This window comes from Oenanthe melanoleuca, chromosome 8, assembly GCF_029582105.1.
Source record: "Oenanthe melanoleuca isolate GR-GAL-2019-014 chromosome 8, OMel1.0, whole genome shotgun sequence".
Lineage (NCBI taxonomy): Eukaryota > Metazoa > Chordata > Aves > Passeriformes > Muscicapidae > Oenanthe > Oenanthe melanoleuca.
Window position 1 is genome coordinate 25,959,013 of NC_079342.1, and position 16,482 is coordinate 25,975,494.

Below are 16,482 nucleotides of genomic sequence, written 5' to 3' on the forward strand. Positions count from 1 at the left end.
TTACCTCTGCTCTGTGTTAAACAAAGCAAAGATGTGTTTGCTGGACATGAAGCTCTTTTCAACATCTCGCACTTTCAAGTTGTCCAAAGGCAGCATATACTTCTTCTCTTTTTCCTAGAAAAAAAAAAAAAGGATTAAAACAACACTGTGTGAGAAGAAGCCTGATGTCAGCAAGCTCTGTTGAGTTGGTAATGACCTTGGTACATTTGTTATCATAAGGAAATACCCAAATTTAAATGTCTGCTTATCTTTCATAGACCTACCTGCAAGAGAAATGAAACCTCAGTTTCAGTTCTGTTTTTCACTGACCCTTTTAAAACATTTCCTAATAAAAAAGTTCACCTCAAACACATAAACATCTACATTTGTTATTTTTCATTCCTCTGAATTCTAAAAAGGCAAGGGTCAGACTTAACTAAAATAGAAGTGTCTGATTAAAAAAGAACTCTTCTATGTCTGCACAGCAAGTGAAGTAACTGGTGACATAAGTTCATCTCTGCTTTGTTGCTATTATTAATTATGCAAGCATGGCATTCAAAAAACCCACACAGAAACTTTCACTCTGCCAGTGAAAAATACAAAACCCATACAAACCAATCAAAATAATACCATGTACAAACAAAATCAGACTCTAATCTATCCCGTTTATTTCTCCAAATAGGAATGAGTTTTTCACTCTTGCTGTAGCCAACTCCTTTGCAATTTCATCACAACCTTCATTTGCAGCACAATCACTATTTCACCTTTCCCAGGTTTCTTCCTTCCTCTTACCTCCAATTAAAAACTAGCAACACTCCCAAGGTAATTTATTATGTCAGAACAAAAAAACCTTGAGATTATTAGCTCCTTCAAGTCCTTACACTGATGGATAAACTGAAACAAACCTCTCCAGTTTGCTTTGCAAACACACCTGATGTTAAATAGAAGGGTCCAAGGCCAAGAGGCCATCCTCAAAGCCCTCATTCTGGGCTTGCATATCAGGATAACACTACTCACAGGGGTATTAACACAGCACCCTTGAACAGCTTCTAAAAGCCATTAAGGCTTTACTGTTAAGGCTGGCACCCCTTATGGCAGCAGTGGAGTGCAGAGAGGCTTTGTGAATTTGGCTACCCAATGACCCCACAGAACTTCAAAAAATCACCCAAGCTGGAGAGCCTGGATTCCTTTACAGTCCCTTATCAGCATGAAGCAAGGCTGAGTGGTCTCTGCCCAGCCCCCAGAACCAGCTCTGAAGTCCAGCACCACTGCACTCCCTGAAGTATTCTGGGCTGGGACACTGCTCATGGGGGCTGGCTCCAGGAAGGAATATGCATGGGACAACAGTTTATTGTATCCCATGAGCCAGGACAAAGGGACAAACCAAACCAGGACTCAGTCTTCTCTGGATGTGTTTCCCAGAATACACCAAGCAACTTGCAGGGCACAGAACTGGAAGATGTGATGATGTCCTGGCTGGGTTGAACGTGTGTTCTTTGAGGGCAGATGCAATTCATCTTGGCTGAGCTTCAGCAGATTGCAAAACTAAGCTGGATGAGAAAGGCCCTAAGAGTGAAACTATAAAAATACTGTGACATGGCCAACAAAGGCTTGCTTTCCTAGACAGCCTCCTAGCAGGCCTCAGGAGAGGAAAAAACAAATTTCAAAAGCCCTTCTGGAAAAGCACAGTTTCTTTTGTTTGAGATACAAACTCAAACTGTATTCTCTTGTTGAATACAAAGGTTATCAAATTCAGTGTATTACATAAAAAGCATCTGATGGATTCTGAAACTGCCTCTATTTTAACCACCCTAGAAATTATTCTTCCCAAAAGAAGATACATAGGTATACACTTCACTGTCTCATTTAACACCTGCTCCCATGAAGGATTCCAGTTCTGTGCCACTCTGTAACTGTTTATCACAGTTCAGGTCTGTATTCTGCTTCCAGGGAATCTGTATGGTCCAAAGTCTCCCAGCAGGGACTGTACACTATCACCCACTCAGTGAGAATTACCACTGAGACTAATAAAATTAAGCCATGTAAATTCATAACTTATCAATAAAAAAATAAATAATAGTAAACAACCTAAATAAAGATATCACAAATATTTATGTACGCAAATTAGAAGCACCTATCCTCTAATACTGATTTGTATTGACATGATTTGTTTTGCTATTGTAAATTTATATCCTAACTAGTATAGTAAATAAAAGGATAACAATGTATTAGCTCTGCTGCCATGACAAAGGGACACACGCTTGAAAAATATCCCAGTATATAATTAAACTTTGTATCAAAAGCAAGTACTTTCTTTTTCAGCTGAAAGCTGGACTGCAAGGCAATGTAAGATACTTTGTATTCTACTTCAAAAACTTAAGGCAGGTTATATATTAAAAAAAAAATCTTTTGGGCAGATATTTTCCATCATAGCTAAGAAAAACCTCCAAGAGCAGTTTAATTTTTTCTTTAAAACTTATCTTTCAGTATTACAGCATAGGCTTATTATGACTTACTATTCAATTACTGAAAAATTCAGAAGTTTCTGATGAAGTGTTTCTTCTGACAGACACTATTTACTGACAAACCAAACAACCAGAGATGAATAAAAACAGAAACTGATGAAAAAACTATACCAAGAATCTGATTGTCTAAACGAAAATTCCACAAGCAGGAAAGTTATATAAATGTTTGATGCCAAACTGTGAGAAAGTGTTTCTTCTGCAGCCACCAGGAAAAAGGAAATGCCTACTGAAGGCTAAGAAGTGGTTGGTATTTATTTACATGGCCTCCTACCCACACGCTGAGACAGGGCAGTTTCCAAGAAAGAGAAATCACAGGGTGCCTGTGCTTGAGGCAAACAGAGTCACACAGGAGAGATCAGAGCTAAATACTGCTTAATTCCTGGAGAAAGGTATTACTGGGACATAAAAGTGTGGCAGCAAAATTCATTGCAGTATTTTTCCCCTCCAAAGTGGGAGAAAATATACAGAAATGGAGAATGAGTTAATTGAACTGCAGATGAGCAAAACATTTCAGCCTAAGCTCAATGAATGTTATGGTAGGGCAAAAAAAAGCTCCAGCCAGGATTATTAATGCATGTTTCCCATCCTGAGAAGCTGACAGCATCAGAAACAGGGAATGCATGAAGCCTGGGAGGAATGGGGCTAGGCACACTTCGACGAGTGACTACATGCACATAACTGTGGGTCCAGTTTGTCCCCCTCAGCATTTGTTCTTTCTTATTTATAGATTTTTATTTTTATAAAGGGGCAGAGAACTTAAGCGTGACACGAGGGGAAAAACCAGCACATGCTGATCTCACGTAGAGACCTCGCCTCTCTTTTTCCAGAGTAGAGGAGAAGAAGGAAAAAGTGGGAGGTAGAATGGCCCATTCCTGTCCCTGTGACATGAAAAAAATTCCCCATACTCCACCTTAGAAAAACAAACGAACCTGCTGGCCTGGGGAGGCCTTCCCACCCTGGAGACGATGTTTCACTGCTCGTGGGCATAAGTAGCACTCACATCCTTAATGGACCAATTCTGTTCTCCAACAGGCAAGGGAGCTGCCAGGAACTGACAGCATGATGTAAATATGCCATATTACAACTGCCCCTTCCTTCTGCACTGTTTAAATGTACTAAAAATAAATACTGCTCAAGTCCAAAATGGCACAAGGGATACAAAAAATACAACAGCAGCTCCCCTTCCCCCAGCAGGGTCTCAGCCAGCACTTCCAGGCTAATGAACTCCATTGCATTTTCAGCCAGGGGCAGAAACTGCTGCAGAAAGTCTTCTGTTCTTTTGGAACCTTCAGGCTCAGTCAAAACAGCAAAAGAAACCTTGGACACAACATCAGCAAGCTGGATGATAAGAGGAACAGAATTCCTTTGCTTCAAAGAAAAAAGATTATTAAATGACTTCAGTTTCCTCCAGTTATCAAAGGTGTTTTTTTTGTGACTTCAGGCTGGCTAAGGCTCAGCAGCAGCACAGGCTCTTCTCCACAAGAGAAGAGAATTTAAGTTTATGCAGCACAATTCAAGGCTCATGTTCTGAAATGCAAGCCTGAGCCAAGCATTGGCCCAATTGCACTTTCAGCTACATCAAGAGAACTGAGCTGGTTTGCTCACCACTTACCAGTGCCTTATAGAACACCAGCTTTGAAATGGAGGGTCATGACACCAACCAAAAGCTGTCTGTGTGAGGACCTCAAGTTCAAAGAAATCAAGCACCCAGCTGGAAGCACAGGCCACGCTGGAAAGGTTGGAACAAAGGCTGGTTTACAGCAGCCATTCTCTGCATCAGCTCAGAGTACAGATCTCAGGAGTGTTTACTGTGCACTGAGAGCAAATGTAGATATGCACAAAATGCCTCTGCCATTAGTATGAAGCATTAACAAGTATTAGGCATTGATGTGGCAAAAGAGTGAACTGCTTTAAAATCATAAAATGAGGAAGAACAGCTTTGAAATAAGGCTGGGGAACAGCAGATAAAAAAAACTTAGCATTTCTGCCTCTGGACTAGGTTTCCAGATTGACACTGTACTGCTGCCTGGATTTGTTTGTGCATTCATACTTGGGAATACTCACAGGCATCGTGCTCCACCTTGTTTCTGCCAGCAGCCAGTCATCTGCCAGCAGGGCATCATTAAATATCCTGCAATCAGGATTTATATAAATAATAAATTTAAAATAATAAAACCTGTGGGTGGAACACCCAAGCCAAGCAACTGCTTTGCAAAGCAGTTAAGCAGCAGAGGCAGAAAATAATCCCAAAGCGAAAATATTCTATAGTACTGCGCTATTTTATATGGCCAGAGCAGTATCCACATTCTACAGAGACACAAGAAGCAGTGGCTTGTGAACCTGCTGAGCCAGAGTGATCTGTATTAAAGAAAGAAGAAGAGAAATACTAGAAGTGTAAGGAACTGCTGGTGGTCTGTGCCTGTTTACTCCCAAAAAGGAAAGGCTCAGCCTTGTTTACACCTCGGAGCTCTGGCTGCCAGTGCAAACAGCCTACTCTGTGGCATTTGATGAAAGTGAAAACTATTTAGATGCCTCATAGAAACCCTTACAGAATTCAAATCAATATCCAAGAATTTACCATATTCTAACTTTAAATATACCCAAGAGAATTTTCCTGTGTTTCTGTTTCATTTTGTATTTCTCTCTCAGTTGACAAAGCCACACAACATCTTCACAATGGTCTCTGCTTCACCACACTTGGCTTTAAAGCATACTTTGAAAACTGAAGCATGAGATTCTCAGACACTACTGCAAAATTCTGAAGAAAAATAAAGCAAGTTGTTTTATTACAGCCTACTTAGCAGCATGGGATTCAGGCCTGAGAATGCTCTTGGGTACAGATGCAGAAAACGTAATTCTAATGTGTCTATAAAATGAAGAAAGGGCTGCTTTACCAGAAAAACAATGCATACCTAAATATTCTAACATTTTTTATGAAAAGCACTGCAAAAGAAAACTTAATAAGTTGCAGATGAGAACACGTTTCTTCCATCTATGCACCTCTCCCCTCCTTCTAGAGGCAACTCCAAATTGAAACACTCAATACAAAAATGTGACAATGGCTCAGGCTGATAAGCTGAGCTGTTAGAAGAACAGAGCACGTGGCACAGAGCACAAATACCAAATCTTATATGTCTTCAAGTCTTACAAGTCTTTATCTTTTGCCATGGTCAAAATACTGAAAAGTTGAAAATATAAATAAGTCAAAGCTGAAAATGCCAAACTTGAAACCATAGCTGAAAGAAAGATCTCATGATAGAATCAGGTATTTCAGGTTTCAGTTATTATCTTTCTGTATTTTGCACTTGTACTATCTTTTTTCAGGCAATTATGCATATTTCTGGCACTTGCAATTTTTTCCCAATCTTTTGGTATCTTTTTCCACAACACATTATTAAAAAAATTTCAGACTCTTGTTATATCTCTGCTGTTCCTTTAGAATTTAGATATCCAGCACTAAAGCTGATGCTAATGGTAAGTCAGTCCTTAGTCTGGCCTTATTGTTCATTTTACAGAGTGTCACTCATTTCCCAGAGTGTCTTTCCTCTCATAAAAACCAGCATTATGTCTTTTTCTGCACTTTTCTTTTGCCCAAATTTCTCCAGGAATAGAAAACCAGGAGTTTGCAACTCTGCATTTGAAATACTTCAACAAGAAATGGTCACTGGTTGTTCCTTGAAAGTAGTGTTCTATCCTTTCAAGACTTTCTATCCATTTCAAGACTTCTCAGAAAGACATCAGGACAGGGTTTCTCCACATCACTGTTTTGCAGCCCAGGTTTCCAGGGAGCTGAAGCTGCAGTTTGAATTCCTACAGCACATCCCAGAGCAGAACCTCAGAACCCGCCTGCTCAGAGCTAGGCAGCCCCAAATTCCTCCTTCTCCTTGCCTGGAAGAGAGGATGGGCACAAATTCCTTGGGGAGCAGCCCAGGCTGGCCTTGAAGTGGGAGCTGACAAACCTGCTGTACCTGGCTAATTCCATGGGGTTGCTGCCTGTACATCTTTCCCCCATTTCCCTCACCAATGAGGGGGTGCTGTCTAAGCATTCCATTGCAGAGTCTGGATGGCTTTATTAAATTTTAAAAGAATTTTTAAAAAAAGGAAATCTAGTAATTCCACTGGTACTCCCCTCTGCCTTTACATTATCAGTGCATCAAACACAAGGGCAATAGTTTCTGGAATATATAACAAATTCAGTGTTAAGTTTGCCCTTCTCCAAAAGAGGTGTTTATTATCACAAGTGAAGGGCTGGTCTTTCACTGGTCTGTGCTGTCAGTAAAAGGATCAATCTGAGAAAGGGCCTGATGAAGAGGAAATCTCTGTTTAGCTCCTATTAGTTAGGATCTTGAAAGGTCATTTTGAATTTGGGAAATCTTGCCTGGGAAAGAAGCCAGCAATTCCTCTGAACTGAAGTGATGTTGGCATTTAAAACTCAGAGAAAGCCCCGACTGATGAACCAGTGACAGTCTGGAAAAATCCTGCTGGATGCGCCAAGTGGCTGCTCCAAAGGTAGAGGGGGATAAATGTATCCCTTGACCTTTTTATCCCTTGCTACAAAGCCTTCTTAGGACAGCTTGTTTTTCTCTGCTGGTGCTCAAGTTTTTGTTTTTCACTCCTCACCTCTGCAGACCATCCAACAACCACAGTGGTTTGTGGGAGTAGCAGTGCAGGATGAAGGGCTTTGGAGCAGCATGTGTGTGCTGGCACAGAGGGACAATGACACATCAGGCTCTGTGAGATCAGGCTTCTCTGCTGGCAATTTGCAGTAACAGTTTTGATTATTACACACATACGTGTGTGTGTATAAAAATATTGTGGTTTATATATATATATGTATATAAGCACGCATGTTTTGGTGGTGAATTTTTTTTTATTTACAGAAAAAACATAATTCTTGAAACCTCTTTTGGTTGAATTGAAGTGCAGCTCAGATTTCAGTCTCAGAAAAGTGATGGTCTGGGTAGATGAACCTCTCTAGTTCTAATGATCTCTTGCATTAGGAATACTAAGATAATACAGAAAAAAACCTGTTAGGTTGCACTGTATTTTCAGCTTCCTCCATGCCCTTAACTTGAAGATAGAAAGGGACTTTTTCATTTATTACCTTCCTGACATTCCTTGGTAGGCACATGAAGAAGGTGCACCTTTGATACAGAACCTTTTTGTCTGCTGGAAAGGCATTTCCTAAAACTGCTCTGGCTTTTTTATCTATTTCAGCCTCTATAAAGTGAACCCTAGAAAAGCTCAAACTCAGGAAGCCACCAGAGACCTTTCCCTGGGTACCAACTGAAGAATCTCCGGAGACCCTACATCTTTTGTGTATGCAGAAAAAAAAAGTCTTTCCTGCAAGATGTAAAATGATAAATATGCAATTACATAATTCTGTAAAAAACATTAAGCAGGATTTTCCTGAGGTGATGCATCTGTCTCTGCAGGACTCTAAACATGCAACATAAGGCACACAGGCAAATTAGCTCATGGCACTTATGCTGCCCTACTTGCTTGTTATCATTAAAAGCTTTCAGACAGCAATCAATTTCACTGTGCTGGAGATTACTGCAAAATGCATTAAGAAGTTCACGCCTTGTGGCAATGGTCACTGAAAATATTTTGGAAAACATCCCAGAAGTATAAGACTTTTTCCAGACATCCGAGAGAAACTCTGCTGTGACAGAGCTTCTGGTGTCAAGACTTCTCCCTCAGCACCCCTCCTCTCTAGTTGTTTTTTTTTTTTTTAATAGCAGCACTTTTTGAAAGGTACATTTCAACTTTTTCCTTTTTTTCTTTTCTTTCCTTTTTTTTAAATCAAGCCAAGATACTTGGTTCATGGAAAACATCAACTTCTGAGACAACTGTCTGAAGCTATCTCCTTCCTTGCTCTAAAGCATATGTATAAATATATTTTTGCTTTTAAATTTCATCAAAGAAAAACTGTTGAATTGTAACACAATTGATAAAATCACCTGACCTGACCACCCTATCACAACAACATATTTGGGATTTTTTTTTTTTTTTTGTAAAATAAGTAGCCCTGGGGATGTTCCTATAACTAATAAACAAAGAAAACTGAATGCACCATAACCACCAAACACTATTTCTGTATTTCTTCTTCATATGAAAAACATTACCTTTAAATGCTTCAGATTATCTTCAAAGTCACATAATGCTATCAAATCTTCAAGGGAGGGTTTTGAGATGCATCTCAGATTTTGACAAAAGATATCCTAAAATAATTACAGTGATGCACAGGAAAACCTGCAGCCCTCTGTCCTTGGAAATCAATATTAGATTGAAATCTCTTTAGAAATTTTCATCAGGAATGCTCCCATGAAGCTGTCTCAGACTGAAGCACTCCTGAAGCTCAGAGCCAAAGCTGCTCCTCAAACGGACCTCAAGTTTTCTCTGTTCTCAAATCCTCCTCAGCCAGAAGCCACCTCTGAATGTCCATCACCTGCCCAGTAAGTACTGAAATGTGAGTGGGGATTGACTCAACTCAAAAAATGGAACCTGACAAACAGAGGCTCAGGAATGTGGAAAAAAAGGTTAGTAGAACATCAAAGAAAATAGAAATTTTCCCAAAGATCCAGTGGTCCTCTGGTTCAACTTGAGGCCATTTCCTCTTGTCTTTGGTTATCCGGGAGAAGAGACTGACCCTATGTGGCTTACAGCCTCCTTTCACATAGTTGTGGAGAGCAATAAGGTCATCCCTGAGCCTCCTTTTCTGCTGGCTGAGCCACCCCAGGTCCCTCAGCCTCTCCTCACATGACTTGTGTTCCTTCACCAGCTTCGTTGCCCTTCTCTGGACTGGCTCCATCAAAGTTACTGCCATCAAAAAAGGTGACAGCAAAGTGCCAGGCAGTGCTGGTCTCCTCCTGACCCTACTACAGGAGTGTGTGCAGAGGAAAGTGTGTGTAGGAGGGCTGCCAAATATGGTGGGGTTTAGTCTGCAGATGCTGCAGATTAAATGTAAATCTCCATGTGTTGCTCTTTCCTGATAACTCTGTGTTAGTTTGTCATAGGCAGAAGTGTTTCATGAAGGACACTGGACACATTGCAAATAATTTTGATTTTTATTTGATTCATTTATTCGATACTCTTGCAGCATAATACAGAAAGCAGAGGCTCTGTTCCAGCATCACCCCAAGGGAAAGTATATCAACCTGCAGCACACCTTAAAAACACCCATCTGAAACAGAGGGACAAACTCCACTGCCTTGGCCACGTGCTTCCTTCAAATAGCCTGGCAGGTGCTGAACCCAGGCAGATTCCCAGCAGAGGGTAGCACACAGCAACCCCTCTGGAAGGATGGAGACATCCTCAAACTGAAATAACCACAGACTGTTCAAGTGTTGTCCCTGCCTTTCCTGTGGTGGCAGACCTTGGGTTATTCACTGATAGATCACCTTTGTCAGCTTCATCCAAGCCCACCCTTGCTGAATCTCAGTGAAGGATAACACCCCTAACACCATGGCCTTGGAGCCTGGCATCCTTGGCACTGCTTGCAGTTCTCCTGCAGGCTCAGAGCAGGTTGTGCCATGTCCAGTCAGATCATCCAAAGCTACCTTTGCAGCCAGCTCGAGCAGAAGCAGGCAAAAAAACACTCTGCAAGCACCAACTCACAGTGATGCCTTAAATTTTAGCTTTTATATTTTTCAGATCAGTACTGCTTCAGTGTATAACTCTAAAACTCCATAGCCTGTCAGCTACTGTTGTCCCATTTTATTCAGACAAAACCATTTCTCTCTCAGCTTGAAACTCAAGGACTATTGTCTCAGGCCCTGAGAGGTGTAAACAACAGTGAAATGGGGGGAAAAACTTGAAGTAAATTACTTCATTACCTGAAGCTGTAATTGGACAATTAACCTCTGATGTGCAAATATACCAAACTCATATCTTTCTGAAAAACTCAAGACCATCATCCACTTTGGGTGTAGCCTCTATAAGGCTCCTGCACTGCCCAGGTGTACCCTTTGAAGGCCTTTCAATAAATACCTACTTTAATTTCTAGCTCTGTCTAGCCTCTGTTCTAGGTAGCCTCTCCAAGGCATCAACAGCACATCCTCAGCCATGTGGGATCAGTTTCTGTGTCAGAGGCAACAGGCAGAGTTTGTGCTGAGGCAGATCATGCACTGTCACAGCCAAGAGCTAGGAACAAAGCCGGACTGCCACTGAGCACTGCGAGGGGCACGGGGGAAAGCAGGGTGCTGAAGTCAGGAGACACATCTGGGATGATTCTGGCTGCCAGATTCATTCTTAGCAAAGCAGCACCAAACTCTCAGCCCACCAGAGACTCCATCGTCATCCCTGTGAGTGACAAGCATGAAAAACTGGGCAAGGTGAGTATCTCTCCAGAGTATCAGCACCTGGGAGCAGGCATTTCCTGGGCCCTTGCATGGGGGATGAGCTCCTCACTAACTGCCAGATTTAAGAATCTTACAGTCATATTCATACAAACCTTACTAATAACTCAGAAGTATTTTTAATTGTTTTTCTACTTTTCTCCCTATCTCTTCCTATCCAGACTGATGCCAAACCTTGTCTTTTCTTGCAGTGACATTTAAAAATATGTAATTTCTCTTCTGTATAAAATAACATCATCTTTAAAGAATTCCAGTTCTCCCATGTCTGGATTCCTGCAATCAACTACTACTCTGATTCATACCTAACACCCTCTTTTATTCCATGCTGTTTGCTTAGAGAGGGAAATACACATTGAATACACCATTGTGTAGACTGAAAGTTGTGTTAAGATGACAAACACCTGCATTTACTTAATCATCTTTGTTAAGATACTGTCAGTTGGCTTCCCCAAGAGCACAATTAGAAAGGAGCTCTTTCCTAAGGAAAAAACCTCTTACCCATGATCACAATAGCTGTAAGAACTATCTACATCATGCTCTAAAAATTTGTAGCATGCAGCTTGGATAGCTATTGTTGGTGAAGTGATATTATGAAAATAAGATTTTTAAAGATTCAATAAACAAGGTGTAAAGTTTTGCTTCAGCAGTACTGGCTACACATGCTTAACCTCAGTTGTTTCAAAGAAAGGTACGATGGCTTTGAAAGTCTCCAGGAGCTTGAGAACTCCATACAAACAATGGTAATGCAAGAGGGAATTATTGCAAACATAGAAGGCAACGAAAGAGGTTCATTGAAATCTGAAAGTTGAAACATGCCTGCAAAAATGGTGAATTTCTTACAGTATGCAGGCAAGGAAGATGAACACCGCTGCCTCTGTGGAAGAAAGGGAAATATTTATTGTGCAGCTCTTCCTCAAGAGTGGAAGTCTTTACCAATGCTGACTCAAAATACTGGAGACTATCAATTCCCTGGCCCTAAACTTGCAGGACACTGTAACAATTGTAAAGAATCACTGCAGTGTGCGTACACCGGTTCTACATAACGCTGACATACGGCACTGAATTCCCAGACAGTCAGTCAAAGTTCTGGGCAGGAAACCAAATTCCATGGGTTTTTTTTTCTTTAAACACTATGTCAAAACACCCCTATTACTCGTTACTTGTGCTTTGAAAGATCTACTCCATTACCCCTCCATGTCGTTAGCTTTTACAGATACTGCAACCAACGAGCAACTGCTGCTGGAAAAATCTATTACAACTGCTTTCTAACACTGACATTTTGACAGTGTTTCCATGGGAAAGCAGCATGGTCACAACAAAATTCCAAGGGAAAACAAGATAGCTAACTTCCAAATATACATAAAAAATGAAATTTCAATAAGGAATCTAGAACAGCGAAACTATCAAACTCCCAAGTCTATCATTTCTCACAAAGCTGGTTCTACTATGGATTCTGAAAACTGAATTCATACAACTAAGCCTTACTCATAAAAACCATCTTCTTAGCTGTATATAAGCTCATTTCACACACAGTTAATTCTATTATCAGAGATCACCCTTTAACATGTTCTAAAGCAATAAAGAACATTTTAGACAAACATTTTGTTTTCAGGCCCCTCATAGATACAAAGCAGGGAGGACAGCTTATTGCGAAGTTGTCCATGCAACAAAATTTTAAAAATACAATGTAAAACAAAGAGAACAATTCAGCTACTTCCCCTCTGGCCTTCAAAAGTCTCAAAAGTATTGAAATAAAATACTGAAATAAAAAGTTCATTAAAAGTGTTCTATGTCTGCCCAAGCAGTATTTTAACATCATATTCAGCAATTTGATTTTCTGTGATCCATTCTTTGCATTTACATTACTCAAACTAAATGTATATTTTAATTATTGTCTCGATTCATTCCTTTTGCTGAAATAACATTCTGTGCTCCATTGAGGATATTCCCAAGGTTACAAAAACTAGATTGTCTAGCAGTTTAGATTTGTTTTAAATGTCTAATAATACATTACACTGAAATAGCTTGAAATAATGAGGGTTTTATACTAATACATTACCAAAATATAATTACTAGTAATTTCCAGGAAAGAAGTACATGACAACAGACAAGGCTAAATGCATGTATATTTAAATAAATGCATTACAGAACTAATTGCCATTACTCAAAAAAGAAAAAAAAATCCTTCCCAAACCAAGTGTTATAAGCCTGGAAAATTTACATTTGAAAGAAATTCACACTCCCTGATGAAAACAGAAGACCTCAAAATGCTTTTCAATCTGCCCTGAAATTGCATTTTGGAAATGCCGGTGGGGAGAACCTAATTCAGAAGGGGAAAAATACAGTTTAGACTAAGAAGATGAAACTATGGTTTAAAATCAAATTCACTTGGCAGCTGCACAGAGCCTTTCCAGGTGAATCCAAGTCCCCTTGTTTTTCTTGCACTCAGTTCTTTTTCCCATTCACCTCCCACATCTCCTGCAAAAGACGTTCGGCACAAGAAGTGTTTTTCAAGTTAGGAACTAGAGAAATGTAAAGACAACTCTGCCAGTTTGTGTGTGGACAAAGACCAGCACTATTAGGTGCTTTTTGCAGAGTAGGGCACTGTTTGTAAAGAGACTGGAACTGCACACTGCACTCCTACAAAACTGACATTACCTCCTCCTAAAAGGAAAGTGAAAATGGGAACTTCTGATATCAGTGACCTCTGATATTTTCTGTAGGCATAAACAAAATCCCAGACCCTTTCAGAACACTAAAACACAAGGTCACCTTGAAGACAAGCACATTATGGAATCCTTCTGCTCACTGAAAAGGAGGAAAATTTTACATACCGTAACAGGCACATGCCCCTCAATCTAAAATAATTATACTCTAATTACCATTGGATACTAAAATCTCTCAGCTTAAACAACACAGCCAAAAAGTTTTCATTATTTCATGATTTGGATCATTTAGCACAGAAGTTGACTGGTGTCAGGCACTGAGTTCCGTAAGAAAACATTTCTAATTGATTTGAATTAGGCTGCAAATTCTCAGCCTACTCTGCTGTTCAAGAAAGTCCTCACTGCCCTCACATAAACATCCACAGCACTGCTTCAAAAGGAAAAAATCCTACCATAGAATGGTTTGGGTTGGAAGGGAGTTGAAAGCTCATTTCATTTCCACTCCTTGCCATGGGCAGGGACACCTTCCACTATCCCAGGTTGCTCCAAGCCCTGTCCAACCTGTGCTTGGAAACTTCCAGGGATGGGGCAGCCACAGCTTCTCTGGGAACATGTGCCAGGGCCTCACACCTCACAGGGAAGGATTTCTTTCTGATACCTGATCAAACCCACTCTCTATCAATTTAAAGCCATCAGCCTTTGTCCACTCCAAGCCGTTGTCAAAAGTATCTCTTCAGCCCTCTTGGAGCTCCTTTAAGTTACACTTCAGCTGCTCTAAGATCTCCCTGGAGCCTTCTCTTCTCCAGGCTGAAGAACCCTAACTCCCTCAGCCTGTGCTCATGAGAAAGGTGCTCCAGCCTTCTGAGCATCTTAATGGCCTCCTCTGGATGTGTTCAAAAAGAACTGTTAATTACAGAATCACAACACTTCTTTCTCTGATGGTCATGTCCTAAAGGGGAGTTGGGGCTGGAAGGGAGCAGAATCTAGCAAGGAGAACTATAAAGCAGTTCAGAGTACCTCAAAGACGAAAATGAGAAAGTAAAAAGACCAATTGATAAGTGTAGCACATGGTGACCTGGAAAAGTGGCTTTAGAGGGGGGAATAAGGTTAGGAAAAAGTTATGGAAGAAACTGCCGCACAGTTATCTAAAATATCTGTAGAGTGACTTAGTAATGGCACGCAAACAGGAAAAGCTAGAAAATTTTAATACAGAATCAAAATTACTACTTAATTGATCTAACAGAGATCTAGTAGAAGAATTCCTCTGGAAAAATGACATATCTTTATATTCTTGCTTAGAGAGACAGACAGAAAATCATTGGAAAAGCATCATCTTTTATACCCAAAGCACATGGATTGGTGTGGGTGGGGTTGGCACAACAGAGAGTATTCCCAAAGACAATAAAGCAACAAAGAACACATGCTTCACCATCACCTTTCAGTGATCATGATCAGATTCATAGTAGAGAACTTAATTTAATTAAAACAGACACACCATGGAAAAAGCTGACCTACTGCTTGGTTGAGGGAGAATCCCATTAATAGGTGATATTGAGATGTTGAGAAAGCTTCAGTGTTCAATCCTTCTTTCACATTACTCTTCACTAAAAATTATTATGGCTAGATATTAGGAAAATCAAATTAAGTTAAAGAAAAACGAAGCACTAGTATAAACTGCAAAGTTCAGTTAAGCCCCCACCCCATTTGTTCAGCTCTCTCTCAAGTGTCTCAGCTTCAAATCAACAGCCTGAAGTCATAAGAGAACCCTTCAATGATATGTGTAAACCTCTTATCTAAATTACAGAGGAAGAACAAAGCAGCAAACCTGACTTTAAATGCCCAAGAGCTCCTTGGAACTATGCCCTGCTCTTACTCTGCTATTTACACTGCAAGCAGCATCTCTGCTGTTCAAGACAACATGCAGACTTTACCAAAAGGAAAGCCTGAGAGTCTCAAATGCTTTTGTATTTCAAACACATTCTCTTTTCCCCTCTGCTCCATCCTGGTGCAGACAATTTTCCATGCTCTAGGCCTGAATCCACCAGCTCCTTCTCTCTAGAACTTTTCCAAGTCCCAGCTCCCGTCCCATGCTCCTCAGGAAGCTGTGTTAGACACAGCTTGGCAGAGGTGCTTGAGACAGGGACATGAGACAGGGGCTCTAACAACACAACTAAACAAACTCAGTTATCAGGATTGATGCAACTTCTTGTTCATGTGGAGCTGAAGAGCACCAGCACCCTGTGCTCACCCAGCATGAGAGCCCCCACTCTGTGGAATAAACCAAGTTCAAACCAAACCCAGGGAAGAGCAGCAAGTCCAGCTGAGCAGAGACTCAATCCATAGAGGCACCTGGTCAACATCTGGGTCTGCTCCAAAAAGCAAAGGGCTCAAGGCTCTGGGAAATAAAGCACCACGCCTTAATTTATCCCCTCCTGGCTGGGTACCAGCCTAGTCCAGGAGTAGCTACTCATCTTTTCCATTTGGTAGAGCAGGGTGTTGGTCCATCATTTCAGTGGCAAATAATTTACAGAAAAGCATCAATTCACATGTCTCACATGAAGGCTACAGGAACTTGTGCATTGTACACAGCAAAGATCCTGATGGAAATAATGAAGAACTTAGAATTCTATGTTTCACGTAGACTTGTGCCAATAAAGAGTTGGTTATCCCAAATTAAGCTTGCTATACAAACTGTCCCTAAACTATTGAGTATTTTTTTTTGTAAGCAGGGAGAAACACAACTATAAATGTCTGAAGTCCTTGTCCACATTTTGACCTCAGATGCCTAAAGGCACTCGTTCTGCTCCCGCAGTGTGGAATGCCCTCCCACAAAGCACCCGTGTGGAATCTTCAGAGGCTATTTTCACAAAGCATAAGAAAAAGACATTTCTTGCTTGACTTTCTGCTGTTAGCAGCACAGTTTATTGACCACCTCTGTGGATGCCTACACTT

The 16,482-nt window shown here is 40.7% G+C and overlaps 1 protein-coding gene across 5 annotated transcripts in view; it reads right to left on the reverse strand.

Annotated features, from left to right (window-relative positions):
* DNM3 (dynamin 3) overlaps positions 1-16,482 on the reverse strand; it is a 171,771-nt gene that overhangs the window by 67,124 nt on the left and 88,165 nt on the right. For all 5 annotated transcript variants that reach the window (XM_056497824.1, XM_056497820.1, XM_056497823.1 and 2 more), the window contains one exon: positions 5-114. In XM_056497824.1, the coding sequence (XP_056353799.1) occupies positions 5-114 (110 nt within the window). The remainder of the gene's footprint in view (positions 1-4; positions 115-16,482) is intronic.